This window comes from Pseudorasbora parva, chromosome 16, assembly GCF_024679245.1.
Source record: "Pseudorasbora parva isolate DD20220531a chromosome 16, ASM2467924v1, whole genome shotgun sequence".
In the NCBI taxonomy this organism is placed as follows: domain Eukaryota; kingdom Metazoa; phylum Chordata; class Actinopteri; order Cypriniformes; family Gobionidae; genus Pseudorasbora; species Pseudorasbora parva.
This window is the reverse complement of record NC_090187.1, coordinates 24,928,909-24,955,525: the sequence shown is the minus strand read 5'-3', so window position 1 is coordinate 24,955,525 and position 26,617 is coordinate 24,928,909. Positions and strand designations below refer to the sequence as shown.

Sequence of the window (26,617 nt, the reverse complement as noted above, 5' to 3'; positions counted from 1 at the left end):
TGGCATACTCTACCGTAAGACGTCACAGCGGACTCAGCTTGTGTTACCAGCCAAGTTTAAGCACATCGTCCTGAGGGAACTGCACGACAAGATGGGCCATCAAGGGCTGGATCGCACAACAAGCCTTATCAGGGACCGTTTTTTCTGGCCACAGATGCAGAGAGATGTTGAGGAATATGTTCTGAAGACGTGTTCATGCATTAAGCAGAAAAAACCATGTCGAGAGACACGAGCACCATTAAAGAGCATCAAGACAACTTACCCTTTTGAGCTAGTATCGATTGACTTTCTCCACCTGGACAAGTGCAAGGGAGGTTACGAGTATATCCTTGTTGTTATTGACCATTTTACTAGATTTGTGCAAGCTTATGCCACCACTTCAAAATCAGGCAAAACGGTGGCTGACCGACTGTTCAACGACTTTGCCCTGAAATTCGGATTCCCTTCAAGGATCCACCACGACCAAGGCGGGGAATTTGAGAACCAGTTGTTTGACCAGCTCAGGAAGTACAGTGGTATCACAGCGTCAAGAACAACTCCTTACCATCCACAAGGAAATGGTCAGGTGGAAAGGTTCAATCGAACAATACTGCAGATGCTCAAGACTCTGACAGCGAGAGAGAAATCCAATTGGAAGGAGTCACTTAACAAACTAGTCTTCGCATACAACTGTACCAAATGCGATGTCACAGGTTTCTCGCCATTTTACCTGTTGTTCGGTCGCTCTCCAAGGCTCCCTGTTGACGCGTTGTTTGGACTTGACCGGGACCGTGGCTCCATCAGTCAGCGAGAGTATGTAAAACGCTGGACTAAGGGGATGCAAGAGGCTTATGAAATTGCTCAAGAACATGCAAACAAGTCTGCCGAAAGAAACAAGCGAAACTATGACCAAAAAGTAAGATGTGCTGAACTGTATCCTGGAAGCCGAATCCTTGTGAAAAACCTCACTCCGCGAGGGGGTCCTGGAAAACTAAGGAACTACTGGGAGGATGAAGTTCATGTTGTAGTCCGCAAAGCCATGGAAGATGCCCCTATTTACGAAGTGAAACCAGAGCAGGGAAAGGGAAGATCAAGAATATTACACAGAAACCTACTTCTACCCTGCGATTACTTACCATCAGCCACTGCAGAGAAAAAGGAAGCCACATGTAAGCAACAGAGGAAAAAGAGGGGTGAACTTGGAAGGATAAGCAGAGAGTATGTGCAGGAGACAAGCAGTGAAAGTGATGAGGATGAGTACAGCTTCAGAGTGGAACTCCAACAAATGGACCAAAGGACAAATAGACAACGTGAGACAAAGAGGGACATGTTATCAGAGTCAGGCTTACCTGAATCATCAGTATGCATTTATGGACAAGCAGATGAACCACATGCCCAGTCAACCCAAGTCGAATTGGAAACCGAGTCTAGAGAAAAGAGACAAAAAGACAACCCAGAAGCCAGGCAGGGAGCTCAGGAAATCGAATCAACTGCTGGGTCAAAAGACCTGGAGTTAATTGAGAGAGGAACACCTGTAATACAAGAACAGAGAGACATGCATTTAAGGGAACAAGACAGTAGTTTCAGATTAACATCGAGGGCCAGACGCCCCCCAAAAATGTTCACGTACGACACCTTTGGGACCCCAGTATGTCGCAATGTGCAGAGCATGATTGGTGACTATTATCAGGACTTCAGGCTTCCAATTAATTGGTCAACAATGCCCTTTCTTACCACCAAGCCCCAGCTTTTTCCTATCAACTGTGAACTGCCATATCCTCAACTGATCAGCTAGTTTGATTATACTTCCAAGTGCCTTTGGGGCAAAAATTATATGGACTGTTGGGATGTGTTAATATACACTGACATTTGATCAGCTATGAACTGCCCTTTCTAATATATACACTGAGAGCCTGGAAACATATATGAACAGTAGAAGAACAATAGTAAACACAAGTGACCAGCACAGCAAACACTGCTGTGAGATTTAGGGAACATGGACTCTTTTAGGGCTCTGAAGCTTCAAATGGACTGTTGTTGAACTTTAAGACTCTTGTCAATAGAACATTTGCCAATTGGTATGTCCTTTTGTTGTCCTTTCCTGACAACAATGCAGCCAAATGGGCTGTTGTTGCTGAACTTTGAGACACTTGTCAATATATTGCATTTGCCAAAGCATTGATATGGACTGAAAAAAAAGATGTAGCAGAGGACCATCGGTCTCAGTGCCATCGTGAATGTAAAAAAAAAAAAAAAAAAAAAAAGAGAAAAGAAAAGAGAAAACAAGAGATTGTAAAGAAAAAAAATGACAAAATGTATTCAGAATACAAGTAATTGTTTATTGACACTACTATTTAGTATTGTATAACAAGTATACATAGGAATGTAAAGAAACTGTTGAATGTGTTTATTGGCTAAGAGGTGTTTACATGTCGGGACGACATCTTAATAACAGGGGGAGAGTGTAATATGCTGAATTAGATGTACTGTATGTGTTTACATAAGGTTTAATGAAGTAATCAGTTTAAATAATTATTAAATATTAATGTTAGTAAGGACGTTGAAATGTTATGTTTTGCATTAATTAACACGTTTAGTAAATTAGTATGAGGTTTAAAATTAACTGTTAATACATTTGGGATGGGTGCATCTGATTGGTCGTGTTTGTGTGCGTGCGTTTGCTCATAGCTGGGGAGTTCTCGCGAGACGCTTCATTCTCAGTAAAAATATGATCAGTTTAACATTGGGAATTTGTTCGCGTCGCCTCTCGCGCTTTCGATTTGTTCGCTCGCGCCAGACAGTGAAAGTTGGAAAGTTGCCTAATTTTTTATGACGGATGGCCAATGTGTCAAAAAGACCGAAGTCCTCTGAGACAGGAAAGATAAGGAATAAGGGGATAAAGACAGAGGTAAAGTGATGATATGAATGAACAGTTTATCTAAATGCATTATCTAAATATGGATATTTGCTGATTAATTCCAGTTATTTTTACCTTAAACTTTATGTAAGCAGCTGTTCTGGGTGATCAGAATCTGTAAAAAACAGGGCCGTGCACAGGGGGGTGGCCCGGTGGCTAGAGCCACTGCCCCTTTGCCCTCATCGGCTAAGGTGCCCTTCTTGCCCCCTTCCCTCCCTCAACCTCAGAGGATTCCCAAAAAAGCGCTCTGTTCCGCTAAAAATCCACTAATTACACTAACCCGTTCCGTGTTTTCCCGCTCGCTCCGCAGCATCGCGGGGCTGTGTCCTCTCTCTGTGGAGACAACAGTTCCAGAATGTCGTCCCATTAACAGGTATATTACAAACTACAATCCACATTACAGACAGTGGTTGATCCGCGGAATTAGTAGTTTGTTTCAACAGTGCAAATATGGATTCAAAGCTCCAGCATGCCAGCGGGTAAATCGTCATATACTGAATACTGAAAATTTAGCTGACAGTTTGTCACTCTTTAACTTCTGTAAAATAGATTTCCAAATTATAATCCATTTTACGAGTTAATACTAGTATCTATAACATACGTCATATTTATGATATTTTATTTAGAGCATATTAATCGTATACACAATAAAAAAAAGGTTATACAGGCTATGAGTTGTATCGGTACAATGGGGCAAAAGCACACCCTAATAATAACAAATGCATAAGAAAAACAAATGCTTTTTCTTATGCATTTGTTATCCCTATTTTAATTCCTTTCTATGTAAAGCACTTTGAATTGCCACTGTGTATGAAATGTGCTATATAAATAAACTTAACTATAATAATAATGGCAACTTTTTCAAAAAAAGTTCATACTTGTGCAAAAAATCTCTAGCAACGTTTGCAGCATTTTCTGTTTATTTTGATGAATAAAATAATGAATTATTATTCAGTAAATATTAAAATGTTAATATAAAAATATTTTTAAAATACAGACACAAATGTTTAAGTAAATAATCTGAAAACATTGAATGTATGAGATCCCATAATAATTTTTAAAGTTTTATCGTTGTAACAACTAAATATATTTGTATTATATCATATGATTATTATCATATTTTTATTATAAATATGATGTAACCTCTAAGATGGACATCCTACTTAAGATATTTACCAGCTGAATCTTAACCATGATCATATTTAACATGATAATAAACAGTCAGCTGTTTATTATTATGTTAAATATGCCTTTTACCCCAAATACCATACTTTTACATATTCTTTTATTAAAAAAATGTTGCCTATGATTTACAAAAATCATAAACAAGACCTTTGACTCAAAATATATTTAATAATTTTAGTGATTCTCATTTGCTACTTAAATCTCCAATAAAAAATAAAAAGAGATCAAATTAGCACAGAATCGACTTTTTGGAAGAATAATTAGAACAACATAAATTTAATTAACACGAAAGCCTTACAATTGTATTTACAGTATGATTGTAAAAGTTTTGTTATTCATTCTATATTAAGATGATACTCAACCCCTTTATAGTGCCCCTTTTTTTTGGGTTTGGGCCACTGCCCCTCAAAATGTCTGTGCACGGCCCGGGTAAAAAATCACGTCAATTGTTTATAAACAATATATATATATATATGTGTGTATGCATGCACATGTGTGTGTGTGTGTGTGTGTGTGTGTGTGTGTGTGTGTGTGTGTGTGTGTGTGTGTGTGTGTGTGTGTGTGTGTGTGTGTGTGTGTGTGTGTGTGTGTGTGTGTGTGTGTGTGTGTGTGTGTGTGTGTGTGTGTCTGTGTGTGTGTCCCCATAAGGATAGTAAAACCTGACATCACCTATGTGGGAAACAGCCAGCGGTCCCCACTTTTCAAAAGGCTTATAAATCATACAGGATGAGTTTTTTTGAGAAAGTAAAAATGCTGAATTTTTCCTGTGATGGGTAGGTTTAGGGGCAGTGTGTGTGTGTGTGTGTGTGTGCATTTATTTATTTTTTTAAATATAAAAACACAACCAACATAAAAATATGGCCCTGACCCAAACACAAATCTTAAAAATCTTAAAATCTGAATGTCATAGAAGCATTGCGGTAGCTTTATTTCAAGGGTTTCCAAGCTCAATCCTGGGGGGCCGCTGTCCTGTAGATTTTGGCTCCAACCCCAATTAAACATGCCAGAACCAACTAATCAGTGTCTTAATATGGCTTTGTAAAACACTCGCTGTGTCCCAATTTGCATGCTATCCATCCTACATACATAGTATCTGAAAATAGTATTCGTATGTTGAAGAGAGTATTCCCAGACTTTTGTAATAATATATTTGGCCATTAAATTTTGCATGCATCATATATTTAAGCTGCAAACACATGAGGAAAGAGTCTCTGCATTAAAGACTGACAGATCAATGTGTGACTCTCCAATAATTGGTTAAGTTAAACTGAATGTGGAGGATTTGAACTGTGACGATGAATGACAGGGCAGTTTATAAAAGGATACGTAACTTAAGCGACAGAGCTGTCCGTTAAAGATGACAAAGTAGTATGTCCCAAAGCTTGCATACTCTTCTGCTACAAACTCAAAAGTATCCACCTTTTCTTTACAAAAAAGAGTAAATACTTTTTGGTTGTATTATAAGTAAGCGAATTTGGCTGTAAGCTGATAAGCTGGGTCAGGTGTGTTTATTTGGGGTTGGAGCTAAAATTTACAGTGGCCTTCCAGGGGCGAGTTTGGAGACTCCTGGTTTATATCATTCATACTGAGCAAGCGCCTTTGGAGTATCATCATTGGCAGCTGCCAAGCCACTCCCTCTCAACCAAACAGAGTACCCTAGCAACCTATATCAATTAAATGCTTCAATGTTTTAATTACTTCCATTAAGTTTGATGTAAATATTTCCGTTCCAATAACATTGAAATGTTTTAATGTTTGAAGTATTTTTTACAATAATATTATATTCATAATGCCAAGAGCAGTTGAGTCATTCGGTGTAACCAGCCTTGGTCATTCGGTAAAACCAATATAGTAAATATTTAAATAAAATAATATTGTTTTTAATAACTAAAGGAACTACAACAATACAAAAATAAAGCAGATTAGGCTTTTTTTCTACATTTCCCCTTTTTTCATTTTCTTGTGCAACGTTTTACTTGAATATGTTGGAGGGTTTAGAGTAGTCAAATAAAATGATTACATTTATGAGACCAGTGATAATGTTATTTCTTCCATGTTACACACTATATACTATCTCAACATTAATGTCAAATCAGATTTGTTCATTAATAGTTATCTGCAAATTAATAATTTAAAATATATTCATGGTTAAACCGAATTACTTTTTTTGTGACAAATTTTGTCCATCTTATTTTTTAATTTTTTTACAAAAGCTGTGTAAATTGATTGTAAAAAACACAATCTCATTGTAAACACTTAATAAAACAAAACAAAAAATATATCACTATTATATTTTTTTACACTTTTAAAAAACCTTATTCGTCAATGAGCCAGCTACATACATCTTCTTCCTGAAGCACTTTTGAATATATTTCCTCAGCATACCAGGTCATATTGTTGATTGTTATGGCCAATATTTGAACAGTGAAAATAAAAATAAGAGTTTTTGAACTTTAATGTCAATAATGCTAATAATTAATTGATTAATTTGAATTTAAATATTTAATATACTTTCACAGGAAAAAAAATTATGTATGCGACTAATTTAGATTATTTAATAATTTTTTTTAATTAATTGACAGCCGTAATATATATATGGTCTATTTTTACACCCTTTTGTTGTTTTATAAAAATACTACTTCCGAACACAAGTATATAAACTTTGAACTGTAACAGAGTAAGGCTGCCTATTGCAGAAATGACCCGTGTCTAACAATAACCATTACATAAGCAAGCATCATATTACATAAAATCCATACCTGGCATATTGTCATCAAAGACTATTTTTATATGTATGAGTGCATTTTTTGGCATCATATGTAGTGTGTGTGTATTAGGGGGGTAAGTAGTAAATCTATGTGCTTCTGTCAATTCAATATCTCGTAAATATCGGCTTAGTTTTAAATGAACCCCTGGATCAAAGGGTTTTTTCACCACATTGAGCTGCCTTAGGTGGAAATGCGCTAATTTGAGCTCAAATATTCAAGAGGATGCATGAGAGATATTCCTGACAACCCAAGCTACTGAAAGTGTTTGCATGAGTTTGTCTCTCAGTCAGCGCTCTCCACATAGAAGGGTTACTGAATACACACACGTTTTTTTCTCACTCAATCCAAAAAGACTGTTTTACTAGAAAAAAAAGAAACAAAAATGAACAGTTTTCACAGATCTGATGATCTGAATGTCCAAATGATGTCAAGGATTCTTATCACTGTGTATTCTTATCACTAAGAATACAAAGACACAAAAACTATGGGGGTCATATTCTTTAGGTTCTTGACTTCTAACACACTACAAAATGCACAATAGGTGCTTAAAACACAAGACAATTTTTAGGTCCTGGGTTGGTGGGCAAATGGTGTTAAAATTAGTATTTATGGAATTGAGGTTTGCTTGTTAGAGTGAGCAGATGCTGATTTTTCTGACCTATGACTAATGGACGGAAATGTTTGCTTTATGCAATGTCTTGTTATTTGACTGTAATGTATTCACACTAAAGAGGTGAAGAGTTAACGACCAGTCGTTTCCTGTAATTTACAGATATGCCTGCCTGTCCTTTTTAGCCAACAGACTTTTCCTTATACTACTGTTCCTGTTTGATTTTGCAATTCCCCCCTTTTAATAGGATGCACCATTTTTTCTGCTATATTGTATTAGAGATACAAATTATTTTAGTCGCATGTAGGCTTTGAATTGCTTTGTCCTTGTGGCGTAGGACGGACACACACACACACCCTGTCTCTGATATGTTAAGGGAACAGCTGCCTATTCATTCTCATTCCTGTCTCTGGGAGCTAAAATTACATAGCTGGTGCCTGTCACACATAAAAACAATTGTCTCTGTCCTTTGTGCTTTCAGAAGCTGGTTTGACCCCGCAGGCAACACCTAAGGTAACACACATCTCTCTGTGTCAGCTACCACTTTCCTAGACATCTCTCAACACTGGATCAATAGAACAGAGATTTATTTAGTTTAGGATTGAGAGTGCAACTATACATCATTGTTTATTTTTTGTATTTCTGATTTCGCAGGTTTCACGATGGCAGACGAGTAAGTCCTTTTTATGCGCTATTTTTTGTTACTGTGAAAGCATTAACACACATCTTTGTATTATGTATTTATTTATACCATTATTATTGTCTTCTCTTTTTCTTTCTTCATTCACTAACAAATGTAAAATCTGCAGCGATGTAAGTACATTGGAGTCCAGTCTATGGAACTTTTCAGAATGAAATTACATTAACATAATTAGTTCAAACTTTTAAACCATAATTATATTATACAATAATTTTCTGATAATGGACAATGTGATTTATGCCATGTATTTTTACTTTGATTTTCTTTCATCAAAAGGCACCTGGTCCATTGTCCCCTCGGGGAGTACAAGCCAAGGTAAGGTATTCACCAGCATATTCAATAGCATATTGTGATTATAATATTGTGACATGCATTCATCTATACATTGTTGAATGACAAAACATAATGCATAAAATCTTCGATTAAATTTGCTTTAATCTCTTTATTTCCCATAATTTTTAGCCAAAATCAAAGATCTCTGCATCTCGAAAACTCTCCCTGAAGGTAATGTGTGTGTGTATGTGTGTCTGTGTGTATGTGTGTGTGTGGCCCAGGTAAACCCTATGTTATGGGGACAAATTGTCCCAACAAAGATGGCAATATCCAAAATTATTTGGACATTTTTTGTCCTTCATGAGGAAAACAACTCAGATAAATCAGAGTAAATTATAGTAGTTTAGTAGTTTTTTGGAAATGTAAAAATGCAGACGGTTTTGTGTGATGGGTTTAAGAGTAGGGTTAGTGTAGGGGGATAGAAGCTACAGATTGTACAGTATAACAAATCAGTATGTTTATGGAAAGGTTCCATGAAACATGAAAACACAAATATGTGTGTATATTACATATATTATATTATATATGTAATATATAATTATATTACATTGTAATTATATTACATTGTAGGGCCAAACATCCCCATAAGGATAGTAAAACCTGAGATCACCTATTGGGGGGACCAACCAGCGGTCCCCACTTTTCAAAAGACTTATAAATCATACAGGATGAGTTTTTTTTTTTTTTTGAGAAAGTAAAAATGCAGAATGTTTCCTGTGATGGGTAGGTTTAGGGGCAGGGGAAGTGTAGGGGGATAGAATGTACAGTTTGTACGGTATAAAAACCATTACGTCTATGGAGAGTTCCCACAAAGATAGTGAACCAGACGTGTGTGTGTGTGTGTGTGTGTGTGTGTGTGTGTGTGTGTATTTTATTTACTCAGAGGTGGACAGTAACTAAGTACATTTACTTGAGTACTGTACTTAAGTACACTTTTTGAGTATCTGTACTTTACTGGAGTATTATTTTTTTCTGGAAACTTATGAATTTTACTTCACTACATTTGAAAGACAAATATCGTACTTTTTACTCCACTACATTTCTATCTAGGTCGAAAGTCGTTTCTGTTGCAGCTCTGAAAGTCAGAGGATGATTTTTTTCCTTCTTTAAAATGTGTTTTGTTGTTCTTGTTGCAGACAGTCTATCAGGAATCACTCTTATAGGGTCACATACATTTCCCCAACTTTTTTTGAACACTGATCTGTTCATAGCAAAATGGAAGAAGACGGTTCTTAGGCACAAGTGTGTGCACTCATAGCCATAGTTTGAAAGTATGTTTCAGTTTTAAAAAAAAAAATCAAGATTGGTTTAGTTGGCATACACTTGGTGCATGTCTTATAAAATATTAAAAATATACACGTCTGGGAGAAAGAGTATGGTAAAGTTGGGAGAATATCAGATGTGTATTAGTGTATTGGATCCATGTATTCGGCCTTAAAGTAAAAGCAGCTTTGTAAAGAGCTTTGTAACTTGTATACAAGTATTTAAATGAGTTTAAGTTAGTCGTATGGTAGTATGTCAGATGGAGCATCACTGACTGGCTTAAACCATGATGACAGTGTGCATTTATACAACAATAATAAAATAATGCATTGGCATAAAAAAAGGAAATGTACTTTTATACTTATGTACTTTTGAAAACAAATACTTCTGTACTTTTACTTGAGTAAAAATCTGTTTTTACAACTTTCACTTGTAACGGAGTAATATTTGACCACTAGTACTTTTACTTTTACTCAAGTAATAGAGTTGTGTACTGTCCACCTCTGTATATACTATGGGAACTAAGCAAATGTGCATGTGGTAGATATGTTTTTTTTTAATCTACAGAATTTCTCTGTGTTCTGTTTTCTAAGATCCTTTTGCTCCAAAGAGCCATGGAGGAATTGGAACAGGAAACGCTCAATCGTGACGAGGAGAAGGTGAAATATCTGAGTGAGAAGCTTCCGCCTCTTCAAATTACCGGCCTCCAAATAGAGGAGTTGCAGGTTAGTGAAAGATACACATTACACTCTAAAAACTAATACTATGATTTACTCAATTTTTTTGGTGAAACATTTTTACACTAAAAAAAGTGAGTAAATTTTAAAGCAGTGGAATCAATTATAGACACCATAAGAACTGAGTAAATGTAAGTAAAAAAATTAAGTAGATCTGAGTAACTGCATTTGTTACATTAACAAATTCAATTGAGTAGAAAAAATTGGGTAAAAAGCATTTTAAAAACCAATATGTATGACTAATATGAACTGTTTTTATTTATGAGTATTACTAACTTGTATTAGTATAACTTTAATTTCCTCTAAACCTTTGTAAAATACTCCACAGTCCACACAAACACACTTATACATGACATGGCCTTTATTGTCGACGAGTACAGCAATAACGTTACAGCATATAACAGTTATTAGGCTACTGTTTTGACATGTAAAGAATAACAGTTATTTTACAACATTTAAACTCATGTAACAAACATTTTAGAAGTAAAAAATAAACATTTAAAAGTAATTCAAGTGTAATCAACCGGTCTGTTATCCCATTTCCACCGTATCAGCGCTGATTCTCGAGCCTGAGATGGACTAACGTTAGTGGTCTGCGGGTGGACTTTGAACTTGAGACTGCTGTCCTGCGTTTCATTTGTAGCTGAAAGATGCTGCGAGGCGCCAGACTCCATAACCTGACAATAAACAAAAAGTGCCCAGTTTTAATAAGATTTTATCGTCCAAATTCATTATATTCATTATCTTTACGAATAAAGTTGTGTGTTTTGAGCCACAAAGCAGGCGTTTCAAAGACCAACGCCACACGTTAACTTAAGGTGACTCACACTGTCCCTGTATGTTGTTTTGAATTAAATAAAATGCCTTTTAGCACAGTAATGATTATATAGATTAAAAAAAAACATACAAACCTGAATTTCAGTGGAAATGCCCCAATTCTGCGACGCTGAGAAGAAGAGAAACTGCTCTGGTGACTGAGGAGAATTCAAATATCCGCACTCACTCAACCGTCCAGCTGTCGTCGCGTCAGGGTGGGGGAGGGGCGCATTGTTTTAATCGAGTAAATTTACTCAATTTCCTCAGTGTGTGTTAAATATTAATAATCTTGATTTTAATTAAGTAATATTTGTGGTTCTTGAAACAGATCGGTTTAATTCTCCATTCTCAAATATTTTGAAATAAATTTCACAAATGTATTAAGTATATTTAAAATAAAGAATTGGTTGTTTGAATACTAAATTATTTTAGTGAAAAAAACTTAAATATAACTATACATTTTAGACAAAATTAACTGTTGGATTTTTAGTCAATTATTTTGGTATGTTTAACTAAAACCATCAAGTAAATGATATTGAGAGATTTTATTAAGTTAATAAAGTTAATTATTACTGTGATATTTACTAAGCCACTGAATTATTTTTTAGAGTGTAACATATACAATCACTCATCAAATAAAAGTTAGTTAAAATAATAATTTATACTTGAATTTAGATTTTTCAATTTAGTGAATTTAGTACTTATATTTATAATTATTTATTACCACACTGACTGGAATTATGTTTATCATGAAGCTCAAATACAAGATAGTTTGGATATATGTATTTATATTTTTTTCAGTCACCTCACAATTGGCATATTTCCAATTGTGTTATTAAGATCTGATGGCTTAAATGATATAGTGATAATTAAGAATAAGTATTTTCGCACATATCCAGAAACTGTGTCGGCAGCTCCACGCCAAAATCGATATAGTAGATGAGGAGAGATACGACTTTGAGGCCAAAGTCATTAAAAACAACAAAGATGTGAGTATAAAGTAAAATGTACCTTTTATAAATTCGCACTAAATGTTTTTTTGTAATGAACAGTGCGTGTTTGTGTGTGTGTGTAAAAGATCCATGAGCTGAAGCTGAAGGTGCAAGATTTAGGAGGGAAGTTTAAGAAACCTGCCCTGAGGAAGGTGCGTGTGTCTGCGGATGAGATGATGAGAGCGCTGCTGGGCTCCAAACACAAGGGCTCCATGGATCTCAGAGCCAACCTCAAATCTGTGAAGAAAGAAGACATTAAACAAGAGAAGGTAAACGCACAACTTTACAAATAGAATTAAATTTTTGCATTACATTAATGGGGCAAATATGCCGCAATGCTTCAGACGTTTTTCATTTGAATTGTCCTGGATAGGTTTTAGAGATTCGTCTGAATAAATGAAACCCGTTTTCAGTTTCTAGACATAACTGCACACTGCATTTCTGTTTTGTCAGGTTATGTCGGCAGAGGTGGGTGACTGGCGTAAGAACGTTGAGGCCATGTCTGGTATGGAGGGCAGGAAGAAGATGTTTGATGCTGCTGGTGGAGGACAGTAACGAGAGTGTATATGAGTGTATAATTGTGTATGTATGTGTGTGTATTTGTTATTAGTGACTGGTAAAGTCAAACTGAAGAAAATCTGACATTAGTCACCAATAAAAAAAAAATACAATAGTGCATTATACAAATCTCAAAAGAAAGATTGTAACTATATATATAATGTTTCATATGAATTATAAAAAAACATTGATTAAGCTAATTATGTGTGATTCATTATGACAGCAGACTGTGATGATATTTTTAACACACTGGAGGGATGGAACTTCATGACCTTGTGAGACTGACAGTGACTTACATATCAAGGCTGTGAGGTCAGGTCACAATCACCAGTGACAGATGACAATTGACTCATTCAGAATATTCACACTGTGTGACTGACTCTGTGTTTGTGCTCAAGGACAAGAGAAGTTAGTGTCTCCGGCAGTGATTTATTTAGTCAACACCTGTCTGAGACTGACAATAGAGATGAGTTGTGGACATGTAATGTGGCCTGGTTTGGCAGGCATACTATTATGAGTATGCCTATAGCATACAACAGTGTGGAAAGAACAGTTTTATCACCTCAAAATAGCATGACTATGTTAGGGATCAGTAAAGTTTATTCTTTTTATTCTTATCATACACATTCAGTGACAATGGAACTCATTTTTAATGTCTGTTTTAGTTCCTGTTATTCTTAGAGGTGCTTATTACATTCACATCAGTGGAATTTGCTCATGTATTTTTTAAAGGGATACTTCACCACTTTTTCATATTAAACTATGTTATTCCCTTAACTTAAACGAGTTGACACATACCTCTCTCGTCTGAGTGTGTGCACTCAGTGCGCGCAGTGACGATCTGATAGCATTTAGCTTAGCCCACTAAGCCCAGTTCATTCACTATGGTACCAAACAGAGATCAAGTTAGAAGCGACCAAACACCTCCACGTTTTCCCTTTTTAAATACAGTTACACGAATAGTTGAACCATCAAGTATGATGACATAAAACGTGGCGCTTTTCTAAGCGGATTAAAAAGGAGAACTATAATGTATGGCGGAATAGCACTTCTGAGAGTACTTTGGGGGAGGGGGAGATGTGAGGGAGGATGTTTCAGGTGTGACTTTTTACTGTGCCGAGTCGAAGTACTCTCAGAAGTGCTATTCCGCCATACATTATAATTCTCCTTTTTAATCCGCTTAGAAAAGCGCCATGTTTTATGTCATCATACTTGATGGTTCAACTATTCGTGTAACTGCATTTAAATAGGGAAAATGGGGAGGTGTTTGGTCGCTTCTAACTTGATCTCTGTTTGGTACCATAGTGAATGAACTGGGATTAGTGGGCTAAGCTAAATGCTATCAGATCGTCATCGCCCGTCAGAGAGATTAAGTGCACGCACTCAGATGAGAGAGGTGTGTATCAACTCATTTTAGTTAAGGGAATAACATAGTTTAATATGGAAAACCGGTGAAGAATCCCTTTAAATGTTTTATTAAAAAAAAAAAAAAACATAACCCAAGGAATAGTATATTATAAAACGTAGTTTAAAGGGTTACTTCAGCGATTAGCATATGGCTTTATATCAGTAGAAATCCTGGAGTATATTCAAATGATTGTGCTTTCCCTCCTCATATCCCCCTGAAGCAAGAGATTTATGCAATTTATTTCTGGAAAAATTCCTCCTATGATGCAAATTGACGATATTTGCATCATAGGAGGAATGTTTGCCCAAAGGCTAAAGACTACAGCCAGCAGAGGGAGCCTTTTCCGCATGTTTTGAACACGTCCATGGGGGATGGGAGATCACACTCAGAGCTCAGCTCACAGCTACAGGCACTCATTTAAACGGAGCTATGGTGAGCAATGTAAGTCTTTAAAATTCTCAAATTAATTTCTATGAAAGTTAAGCTTGCAAAGGCATGAACTGAAACGCGCCAGACTGAACTCGCATTGTGAATGTATGCCACGAGTGTAGTCGCGATTACCTCAGCTCTCATCATGAGAGTTCATTAATCTCACTCCTGCAGTTAGTGCTCAGTGCTGTGACACTCGCACGGTGACTCACTCATTATATTTAACAGACACGTTCAGTTTTTAATTGTAGTGTCTTCTTCAACTCAGTCACAGTAATCAAGTAGCTTTTGGGAATGGCCTCACTGGGCAGCGAAGCATTCTGGGAATTGTAGTCTTTCATCCCCATGAGACAAAAATACATTTTCTGTCTTTTGTCAGTCTAGAAGGCACCAAATTCAAAAATAATTTCACATTTCTACTTCATTGATGACCCAGTTTAAATACAGGTTAATCTTCCCAGCGCTGAAGTACCCCTTTAAGAAGATTTTTGCATTAATGCAGAAAATATGGCTAAACGCTGCAGGAAAAGTTTCTTCATTCTGATGAACACAATTGGGGTCATGTTAATACATATCCTGACGCAAGCTTTATAATGGCAGTGACGGCGTCCACTGAGTTTGCAGCTTTAAAAAAGTGAATCCATCCATCATAAAAGTAATTCACATATATGGCTCTGGGGGATAATCATACAAGGGATAATACAGGCCTTCTGAAATCGATGGAGTTTTGTAAGAAAAATATCCATATTTAAAACTTTATAAAGTTAAATATCCAGCTTCCGTAGAATGCTTCAGAATGCGCAGAAAATGCAATGCCTCGCCTAGTTCAAAACGCTTGCGGTAGCCTACGTTCTAGTGCGTCATGCCAGTTACGCTTCATTCTTAAGTTGAATACGGAAGGCGTTCTGCCGGAAGCATGGATATTTTACTTTACACTTTTTTAAATATGGATATTTTTATTCATTTCAGAAGGCCTTTATGAACCCCCTGGAGCCATGTGGAGTAGGCTACGTGTATAATGGATGGATGTGCTTTTTTGAGCTTCAAACTCAATGGAGCGTGTCACTGCCATTAAAAAGCTTGGAAGCATTAGGATATTTATTAACACAACTGAGATTTTGTTCATCAGAAAGAAGAAAGTCATACACCTAGGATGAGTAAATCATGGGCTAATTTTCATTTTAAAGTGAACTAATCCTTTAAGTGTCACATGATCCTTTATGGCCTAGTTGCATAAATATAGCCATTATGTTTAGAACTATGACAAACTAGCAGTCAGGAGTACTTTTCAAATTACATATCAAATTAGACCAATCTACATTTTTGTATGTAACTGACTTAGACACTCTTAAAAAATGATGTCTAAGACTAAACTTAGTTTATGCAACCAGCCCCAGTGCTGTATTCTTTTGGAAATACATTTTTGTTCAGGATTCTTTGATGAATAAAAGTTTAAAATAACAGGACTTATTCTGAATAGATATCTTTTGTAACCATGTAAAAAGTATTTACTGTCAAAAAACAAAAACAAAAAAAAAACAGAAAAAAAGGTGCAGTGCTGTCACTGGGTGAAAAGGTGAAAAGCTGTTACATCTACCGTAAATGGTACCCTTAAAAGGTACATATCAGTACTTTAAGAGTGCGTTTTAGTACCTTAAAAGGTACATATCAGTACTTTAAGAGTGCGTTTTAGTACCTTAAAAGGTACATATTAGTACATGTTCGGTTTTTTACCTTAGGGTAATACACTGTAGGCCTACCTTTTTTCTGTTTGTGTAGGCTGTATCTAGTGTGTAATGCTAAGCTAATACTCTCATACTGAAATCTGACTGCAAACCTTCTTTAAACATGCCAAAGCTTAAACAACCGAGTTAGATAATGAATGTCTGTATTTGTAGGCTAGTTTACACTAGTAGTGTTGAGTGCTCAGCTGTCCAAGATGTGAGAGTTTATGCCACGCATAGAACTCCAAATAAAATGCACGGACGTGAGCCTTAACTAAATATACCCATCATATAAAATTAAAAGGCATTTGCAGAACTGAACATGCTCAGATGGAAGTCAGAGTCTCCTGTACTCGTCTGAACCCTTCAAAAGCTCACCAGCAGGTGGAGGGTATATATAGCTTTCTAGATGCTCTGGAATTAGGTACTATTTAGGTGCACATTTACTGGCATTGCTTATTTTTTGGTGGATTTTAAAGTCACCAAAAGGAAGTTGCAATAATCTGAAACAAATGGAGGGTGGGACTTGATTTCGTCCATTGTTGATTGGCTTGATGAATGCTTGTGGCTGAAGTGACAGGCTGTTTCGTACTCACTCAACCACATTCTCAGAAAAGAGATGTTTGCAAGAGTGAAGGCACAATATTTTGATCGTTTTAGATTATGAGGGCACGTGAATTCGAAACAATAATGTGCAAAATAAGAATATTTTGATCTAATGGTGACTTCAACTGCAGTGTTTCATTTTAAGTGGCAAGCTTTATAATAATTGGTTCAAATATTTTCCAAAATGTACAACGGAAGACTTCAAATACAATGCTGAATAAAGAGATGTTTATCCAAGTTACCATATAGGCTACAATGTAGCTTAACTACTTGTTAATTTTTTTCTTTTTTTCCAAAACAAATGTACCTGCTTCCACTTTAAACAAATCATTTACATTTGAAGTATACTGAGAATCTAACTTTGGTACTGAGAAATGTTCTTCGAGGTCTTGGTCTAGTTATTTATTACAACAATGATGCATGTTTGGTTGCAAACAGCTATTTTTGGAGTCTGGCACAACAGACAGGATTAGCCTGCTTAACAGAAGAATGATGAAACTAACGTAGGCTACATGTGTTGGACAGATAGAAGAATTATTTCAGCCATACTGAAGTAGACTACAATATGTTACAGAGTCAGACAGTAAAATAAGTAATATAGATTGTTTGACTAAAGGCCATAAACACAGGTGTTGATATTTACCAAATCAAACTCACCACCTGGCGAGCGAATCTTCGTTGTCTGTGCTAGAAGAGCCTATAGGGTAGACTTCAGATACAGTTTAGCTTATGTTTTTAGCACCCAACACCCCTTCCTATGGTGTTGTCAAATATGTCACCTTGGCAAAAAGCATTTGGGAAACATGTAAACCCGTTGGAGAAAAATGTTGGGGAAGCAAAGGCTGAGCTTTATGTTTATATAATTTATTTTCATGGAAAACAACTGGTGAGAAGAAATGCAAGTCAGAATCAGAATCACCTTAATGCGATTGAACAAATAAATTCTGAATGTTAAATGAACAAAACAAATCCTGCATTCCAATCAAGAACTGAGCAGCAAAACCAAGGGAAAAGGGCTTCAATCCTTTCATCTGAAAAACAAAGCAGTGTTAATGATGAAAAAATATCAGGTATTTACATTTTCTCTCCGAACTTCTATGCTGTATTAGAGAGCCCCTAACGGACAAGGTGATGGGAAAAATATGATATGGGAGGATAAATATTTTAATGTAAGCATTCTCTTGTCAAAGTTTTGGTTTCGAAGAACTTGGTGTTCGATTGCCTGCGTTACCCTGAGAAACTTTGTGTTCCCAAAAGCAATTTCATGATTGATTTTCCCTCATCCGATCTCAATGGCCTCATCCTATATTTTGTCATTTCAAATGGTAAAAAAAAAAAGTTTAAATAGACACTACCTAAAAATGTTGTTCCAATCCAAATACTCCTTTAAATCTTGTAACCAAAGGCGCATATTGTATGAAACCACGTTTAAGGTTCCTCTCTGAAATTTCATAAACTTTTCATCTTCCAGAGTGAAGATGGATGACCGAATAATATTGATAAAGTTAGTCATGAATACAAAACTTCAACAAAACAGAAAACTTTTTATTGGTTGTCGGTACTTGGCTTCCTACATGAAGATCCTTCATATGCAAAATATGGGAAAAATATGAATTATCAATTATTAAAAACAAAACAAAAAAAACTGACACTATTGACTGTCAGATCTACAATTCATTACATTTTTTTTTTTGCTTTGTTTTTACAAACATTCCACCAAAAAAACAAAAAAGGCAGTGATATTTAGAGCATGTATAACCATTGAAAAGAATCTCTGGAAAAACAGCACCAAATCCCCACACAAAACATACATACAGTAGATATTTTCCATCTGATTTTCTCAAAATGAAACCTAAGGCACTCATAAGTGAGCATGGCTTATGTCAGCTTTTACTGGGCAGTAATTTATCAGAATACAAACTCAAACCGAAAAAGTATCCCTATAGTAAAAACTAAAAACCATATCACTGTTCACCATATCATTTGTTTGATAAATATAAGGATCTAATTTGTTTCAAGTAATACTGTAAGGGTTTGAATCAGTCTGAATCAACATGAGCCAGGTTTAATGGCTGGAATGCATCATGAAAACTGCCTGCTAAGGCATGGAACTCAGGAAAATCCCTTTCTTTTGTACAAAAAGGAGCATTTATCTGCAAAACACCTTGAATTTCACTATAAAATGGCAAATATCACAAAACTGCCATTTCTTACCCCATAGCTCCCTCCCCTCAAAAATTACATTTTGCATAAAGAAAACGTCTGCCTCCAATGAAGGTACCGTGATGATACGTTTAGTGACGATTAAGCACATCTGTACTAAAAATTCTCATGAATAGAATTTAGTAAAATTGTCATCTTCCTGTACTGTATGAATTACATTTAAATCAGCATAAATTTAAGGCAACATAAACACTACAATGATGTATACAGCCTTTCAACTTCAGAATTGCATTACAGTAATGAGATTATGGGAGTAAAATGTGCTTAATTTTCAAGAAAATTACTGGGAAATAAAAGTATTTAAACAAAATGATTTATTTATATGTGCAGACGTGTTCTTGACAGGCTTTATGTGATTGACCTGAAAATAGAACAGCATTTCTAACTTGAACAAATTCACTATTAAAAAAAACACGCCGTTTGCCTCTGGGAATATTGCACATTTCTTTTGGCCACATATTCTTTCAGTCCCTAAGAGGTCACACAGCATAACGCATAATAACAGTGTGCAAAGTCAAACCCCTCACCCAAGACACGGCTCTACCTGAATAAATACACATCTTCTCAGTATATACATCTTATTGAACGTCACATTTCTGTCAGAACAGAATACTTAGCCATACGCAACTGAAAGCATATTATTGACCTGGAAGTGATGACAACACCAAAGTGATGCTGAAACCATCAATGACCTGGGAATGTTCCTTTAGCTCAGTTTACAGTCTTTTTTCCTTGACAGTGTAGTTGGCAGCTCTGGAAATTATCCCATAGCAGCTGGAGATGTCGCATAACTCTTCAAACAAACATCACAGACATCCTTTTCCTGAGTCTGTTTGTTTCCACAAATTTTCATCTCAAAATCACCTTCAATCAGATGCAATCTGGAACGCACATCTGGATCGTCCTGAAGTTCCCCAAAAGTTTAAAGTGCCGTGGTAACAGTTGCTCAGCAGTGGAGAGACCGTTGACGCGGTTACGTGTTGCGCAGCATCTGGCGATTCCACATTCCACGCTTTGAGTGAAAGTGATGGAAGAAGTTCCTCAGGTAGAGACGTTCCACCTCCAGCCCACCCTGAAGGATCCTTAAAAACCACAGATAATACAAGACACTTCACACACCAAATAATTTTTCTTTAATATCAAGGACGCACTGATATTATATTTCTGTGTGACGATAAGCTGAATTATTTTCATGTTATAGGAAATAACGATAAATCGCCAATATTAATACTCTAGGAAAGGCAAGTTTATGTAAATAGCACATTCCATACATGATGGTAACTCAAAGTGGTTTATATAAAAGAAAAGAAAATGTGCTGTCAATCGTTAAAAAAGGCTAATTAAATTGCATTTTTTAATGTAATTTTTAATCACAATTAATAAAACCAATTTTTATAAATTTATATATTATTATTATTATTTTTTTTAAATTTCCAAATTAACTTAGAAACAACAAAGACAGTAGCCAATATTCTAAATATATATATATATATATATATTTTTTTTTATAAAAGAAGGCATCACCGACCACCAATCCCGCTACTAATGTCTCCATGATTTTTTTTTCTCAATTTCTCAGTGCATTCATTATTACAGTATAATACAAAGGCATAATTTATGTTTATTTATTACCATTTATTAGGCTTTAAATAATAATAAAACAACTTAATTTATAATATATATATAGCACATTTCATACACAACAGCAATTTAAAATGCTTTACACAAAAATGGAATTAAAATATTTTCACAACTTGAGTCAACCCTGTTCGGAAGTGGACGAAAATAGAGTCAGGCTCACAATTTTACTATTTATATTTGTCAGGTAACTGCGTTTAAACAGAGCCCTTGCAGACAAATCTTCCTGGACTAACCCCCAGGGCTATACAGATCTATCCGTCAGAGCAGATCTAAAAGGATCTAAACAGAGGGATTTCGGTTTTAAATTATTTGTCAGGTAAATTATTTGTGTGTTTATACAGTACCCTGTATACCATGCATGCATCACTATTGAAAAAAACATGAAAATCAGCCGGACATCTGCAGTCCGATCTGCTTTGTGATTATGAGTCTATTGTCTCATGACTGACCTGTCCAGTAGTTCCCAGTCCTCTCCGCCCCAGCGGTCAGAGAATTCTTTGGTGTTCATGCCCCCAATAGAGTCCAGGTCTGATTTATAAATGCCCAGAAGTCCAAAGCCATTGACCTCCCAGTAACCTGCACAATAACACACCCTGTGTATATGGTATTCAGCAGATCTGCAGTGAATTTAAAGGAACACTCCACCATTTTTAGAAATAGGGCTAGAATGTAATATTTTAGAATATTAGAATATAATCCTCTGGCTGTTGAGTGATTGCAATGTGTTGTGTGATATCTCATGCTAGCTGGCAACATAGGATTCCATTCATTTATGCTAAGCTAAGCTAGCAGCGACCCTGCCAAACTAAAACAACACATGCACTGAGACAAAAATGCATTTGCCCACATATCTAAACATTGGAAAGAAGTTGAAAAGCCCTATTTCTAAAAACAGTGGAGTTCCTTTAAAAGTGTCACGAATTAGCTTTTTTAATTTTTTAGGTCAACTAATGATGTTTGTGTGGTTTTCACATTAAAAAAACATCATAACTAATAAGTAATAGGATATTTTCTACACTGGTTTAGAGGCTCTCTCCTGGGTTTTGATGGGCGTGTCGCACTGGAAACTTGAAAGTAAATGCCCATGGCTAGGATTGGATAAGATTTGCATATTTAATGAGCTTCAGCTCCACTGTCAGTTCACATGAGGGAGGGATTGTTTTGAAAGCGAAGCAGGATGATTCTTTCACAGGGCTCTCAAACGTCTTTATCTAGCAAACACAATGATTTATTTCTCATCCACCCGCGATTGATTGGAATATTTCTGTATTACATGGCCTGCACGATCGGTGAATACAAGCGCACACACACACGCGATAAAGTATCACACATTCCTAATATTAGGATCCAAAGGAAGCTTATGCAGCGACTGTGTTCTTCCACAATATCTTGCCATCTTCAGCATGTTTATTGCTGCTGGCTAGCATGATCTGTGAGTCGGTGGGCGGGGCTACTGAATTACAAGTGCTTATTCTGTATAGGCAGTGTTTCGTCGCCCGATGATGCAAGGATGAAGCACACGATCATTTCCTGGGCCTGGTGTCATATAAGCTTTTCTTTGACTAACAAGGAAGTTTTCAGCTCTGAAACTTTACCATTACCATGACCTTTTCATTATCAAAAGCTCAAGGGAAAGTTGAGTTCAACAGTTGATTTCCCCTTTAAACAACTACATTACTGTTCAAAAGTTTGCGGTCTTTTGAAAAAAGAAAAAAAAGACAGTAATATATAAATGTTACAAAAGACTGAAATAAATGTACTTTTGAATTTTCTATTCATCTTAATTCAAGTTACTACGAAACTATTAAGCAGCACAACTTTGGTGAACAGCACAACCTTGATGAACTAAGTTCCCATGTTACTCCCTATGCAAAAAAACCCTGTTTTTTTTTCCGTTTGACTCGGTAATTCGGTTTAATAAACAAATTCATTCTGTTTTTAAATCCTTTTTCTGCCATTAACGACGCCTTGCCAAAGTTAAATCGTTTCTCTCTGTCAAAAATTTTGAAATAGTGATTCATGCATTCATCACATCACGTCTCGATTATTGTAACCAGGGATGTAGTGGAGGATAAATGGCCGTAAATGCCGTTTACGCACCTCCCAAAATTTGGAAATAGCGTTTATCCACCTCTAAATTGAGTTTATCCACCTCTAAATAGCCTACAGTTCCTAAGCCATTTTAAATTAAGCTTATGTCGTTTTAGTTTCATATTGTTCATTTTCATTGGTTGTTTGTTGTACAGTTAGACGAAGTCTTTCATATTGCGCTACAACTGTCAGTGAGAGTAGTGGGAAGTTCGGATCATTTTACTGACTCGGATCTTTGAGTCTCGTTCAGCAAAATGAACCAATCTTTTCTCTTTCCGTCTCTATGGGACTGACAGGAAGAACAAAAGACTCGATCTCACCTGTCGATTCAGAATCAGAACGATCAGAAGCCATATGTTGCGTAATGCGCATGCGCGGTCAACACAAAATGAACGAATCACTCTCTGAGACAACTCGGTAGTCCCGAGTCATATTAAAGATTCGTTCAAAATGAACAAATCATTCATGAACGACACGCAACCAAAAATCAAAAAAGGATATCCGGCAATTTTCAAAATGACATAATTATCCATTTGTAGTACATTTAATCAGCTTGTGACACTTTTCAATCACTTTTCAAGTGGACAAAGAGGCACTCTGGACATTGTTGTGATATTAATTAATCACAGGCAGCTGGTTTATTGTAGAGAGCATGTCGAAACCCTGTAAAAAAAAAAAAAAGCTGTAATGATGCAGTGTATTTTGTGTTTAAATGGAAAAATTTTGGTATTATTGTTTTTTTAGTTTAGCAAAATCGTCTGTTAATGTCGGCAGCCATTAGGCTAAACACTTGTGGAAACTACAGTGCAACTTATATTGTCTTTCTTCTGTTGATTACAGAAACTGAGTTCTCTTTAAATTAAAATATGTGGCACCAAATTCATCCTTCTGTCGTTAATCTGCACCTGCCTCATTAGCAATTGGCAAAAACTGTAATCGACAACTATTTTGATGATCGATTAGTCGGCTTGAGTAATTTTTTAAGACAAAAGTACAATTCTTTGATTCCAACTTGTTTAATGTGAATATGTTCTAGTGTGTTCTCTTATATGTGCTCATATTAGCCACCTCGTAAAATTAGTACGAATTGCCGTGAGATTGGGCTGCATACACCGGTAGGCAGTGACCCACCTTACCGTGACCACGATGCGGTCACCCAGAATTTATAGTTTACCCACCTCTTTTTTAACCACTACACCTCTGATTGTAACTCACTGTATTATGGAGTTAACCATTCTTCCATTGAGCGACTTCAAATGGTTCAGAATGCTGCGGCCAGGCTGTGGACAGGTAGTCCAAAATTTGATCATATAAGTCCAATTCTTTCTTCCTTGCATTGGCTACCAGTTAATTTGAGAATACATTTTAAGATTTTAGTTCTTGTTTTTAAATCTTTAAACAGCCTAGCACCTGGTTATCTTTCTGAAATGCTAAATATGCATATTCCATCAAGGTCACTTAGGTCCGGGGATCTTGGACTTCTCACGGTTCACAGGTCTAAATTGAAACATAGAGGGGACAGAGCATGTGGAATAGCAGGCCCAAACCTTTGGATAGCCTACCGATTTCGATCAGAACGGTGTCATCTTTCTCTAATTTTAAATCAGTACTTAAAGAACACTTATTTACTATAGCATTTAACACTTGAGAGTTTTTGTCTTGTATCTTTTCTTTCTATATTTATTTTTAACATTTCTTTTGTTTTTGTGTATTGCCTTGTACAGCACTTTGGTCAGCCTTGGTTGTTTTAAACGTGCTTTATAAATAAATAAATAAATCAACAAACAAACAAACTGTTTTCAACATTGATAAGAAAAGTTTCTTGAGCAACAAATCAATCATCATATTAGAATGATTTCTGAAGGATCATGTGACACTGAAGACTGGCGTAATGATGTTGAAAATTCAGCTGCCATCACAAGAATAATAAAAAAGAAAAAAAAATAGAAACCTTTTATTGTGCACATTCCTGTTTTTAAATGTTAACGGGTTAGTTCACCCAAAAATTAAATTTATGTCATTAACTCCTCTCCCTAATGTCGTTCCACAACCTTAAGACCTCCGTTCATCTTCAGACACAGTTTAAGATATTTTATATTTAGTCCGACAGTGTATCTAAGAGTAGCCACACTATACTCTCCATGTCCAGAAAGCTAAAAAAAAAAAGTAATCAAAGTAGTCCATATGTGACATCAGTTAGTTAATTAGAATCTTTTAAAGTATCGAAAATTAATTTTGGTCCAAAAAACTCAAAAACTAAGACTTTATTCAGCATTGTCTTCTCTTCCGTGTTTGTTTTCAAACCTCAAATAAAGATTCAAAAGGTCATGAATCAGCTTATTGATTCATGATTCATTCCCAATGTCACGTGATTTCAGCAGTTTGAATCTTTATTTGAGGTTTGAAAATAAAAGCAAAAGAGAAAATGCTGAATAAAGTCTTTTTTTGCTAATAGTTTTTGCTATTTTATACATTTTATTTTTGGGTGAATTAACCCTTTAAATGCACATAAATGCAGCCTTGTTGACTTCTTCAAATATATTAGACTTAAAGACCCTAAACTTTTGAAAGGTATTGTATTTGTTAATGTACAATATTAATGTTAATTAATGTTTACATCTCTCTGATGTATTTGACAGTGTTATTAGGTCATAATAACATTATGACCTTGTCATCCTTTTTAGCAAACTCCTTTTTACCAGAGCTTTTGATTGATTTGTTACTTCTTAATTTTTCAGTTTTATTTATTTTATTTACTTATTGTTGTTGATTGTTTAAATTATGTAGCACTTTGAGATTTTGTTTAATATAAAGTGTATTACAGATTAAAAAATACATATATATTATCTCATGTTTGTAAAGACTGTACCATCCGGTTCCAGAGGTGTAGCGCCACAGTTCAGTCTCATGACTATAGGAGCAAAAGCCATGTGTCTCTCCACACAGTGTTTTCTCACAGTGTCGATGAAGCCAGGAGGAAAATGGATGTGCAGATCACAAAGAAACACAATGCTGTGATCATCCTGACAGAGACAGAGACCTTAATTGAGTGACATCCATCAGCTTGCATTAGCGAAGATCAGGCATTCATGGCATGTTTTGAACACAAGTTTTAAAAATTCAAGCATATTTTGTGCTTGGTGTGTGATTGTGTGTCTTTAACTTACAGTAATAAGGTCAATTCCTGCCTGCAGTCCTGCTGATCTCTCAAAGTTTCCACTGAGCCTGAGGTACTGATACCTGAAATAGAGGCCACACAATAGAAAATTAGCCTGAGTGAGGTTTCATTTTACAAGGTTTGTAGTACATGAATCATTAAAACAGCGTATTTAAGGGGATAATGGTCAATGACTTCCATAGTAGGACAGAAAATACTGTGGAAGTCAATGGGTGCTGTCATCCATCTGGTTACCAACATTTTTTAAATATCTTTTGTGTTTAACAGAAGAAAGAAACTCTGTTTGGAAAAAATTGAGGTTGAGTATGTTCATTTTAGGGTGAACTATCCCTTTAACACGGTTTTAGAAGAACAATGCAAAAGAATAATAAATAATAATATGATAGTTACAGAAGCATTAGATGACCAAGTACTATGATCAAGAAATCAAACTCATGAAGTTCATGGGATCACTCTACT

General features: G+C 35.8%; 2 protein-coding genes across 2 annotated transcripts in view; one reads left to right on the top strand and one right to left on the bottom strand.

Moving 5' to 3' along the window:
• Nucleotides 1–8,441: 8,441 nt before the first annotated feature.
• tnni1c (troponin I, skeletal, slow c) lies at nucleotides 8,442–13,071 on the top strand. Its single transcript, XM_067419618.1, has 6 exons — nucleotides 8,442–8,474; nucleotides 8,622–8,663; nucleotides 10,349–10,480; nucleotides 12,208–12,297; nucleotides 12,387–12,569; nucleotides 12,754–13,071. Exons 3-6 carry the CDS (start codon nucleotides 10,370–10,372, stop codon nucleotides 12,853–12,855), a joined length of 486 nt encoding a protein of 161 aa, XP_067275719.1. The 5' UTR covers nucleotides 8,442–8,474; nucleotides 8,622–8,663; nucleotides 10,349–10,369; the 3' UTR covers nucleotides 12,856–13,071.
• Nucleotides 13,072–18,556: 5,485 nt separating this feature from the next.
• b4galnt3b (beta-1,4-N-acetyl-galactosaminyl transferase 3b) overlaps nucleotides 18,557–26,617 on the bottom strand; it is a 35,344-nt gene continuing 27,283 nt past the window's right edge. Inside the window, exons 17-20 of the mRNA XM_067420013.1 lie at nucleotides 26,148–26,220; nucleotides 25,850–26,003; nucleotides 21,339–21,465; nucleotides 18,557–20,330 (exon numbers count right to left, since the gene is read on the bottom strand). Of these exons, the coding sequence (XP_067276114.1) occupies nucleotides 20,222–20,330; nucleotides 21,339–21,465; nucleotides 25,850–26,003; nucleotides 26,148–26,220 (463 nt within the window). The 3' untranslated portion in view covers nucleotides 18,557–20,221. The remainder of the gene's footprint in view (nucleotides 20,331–21,338; nucleotides 21,466–25,849; nucleotides 26,004–26,147; nucleotides 26,221–26,617) is intronic.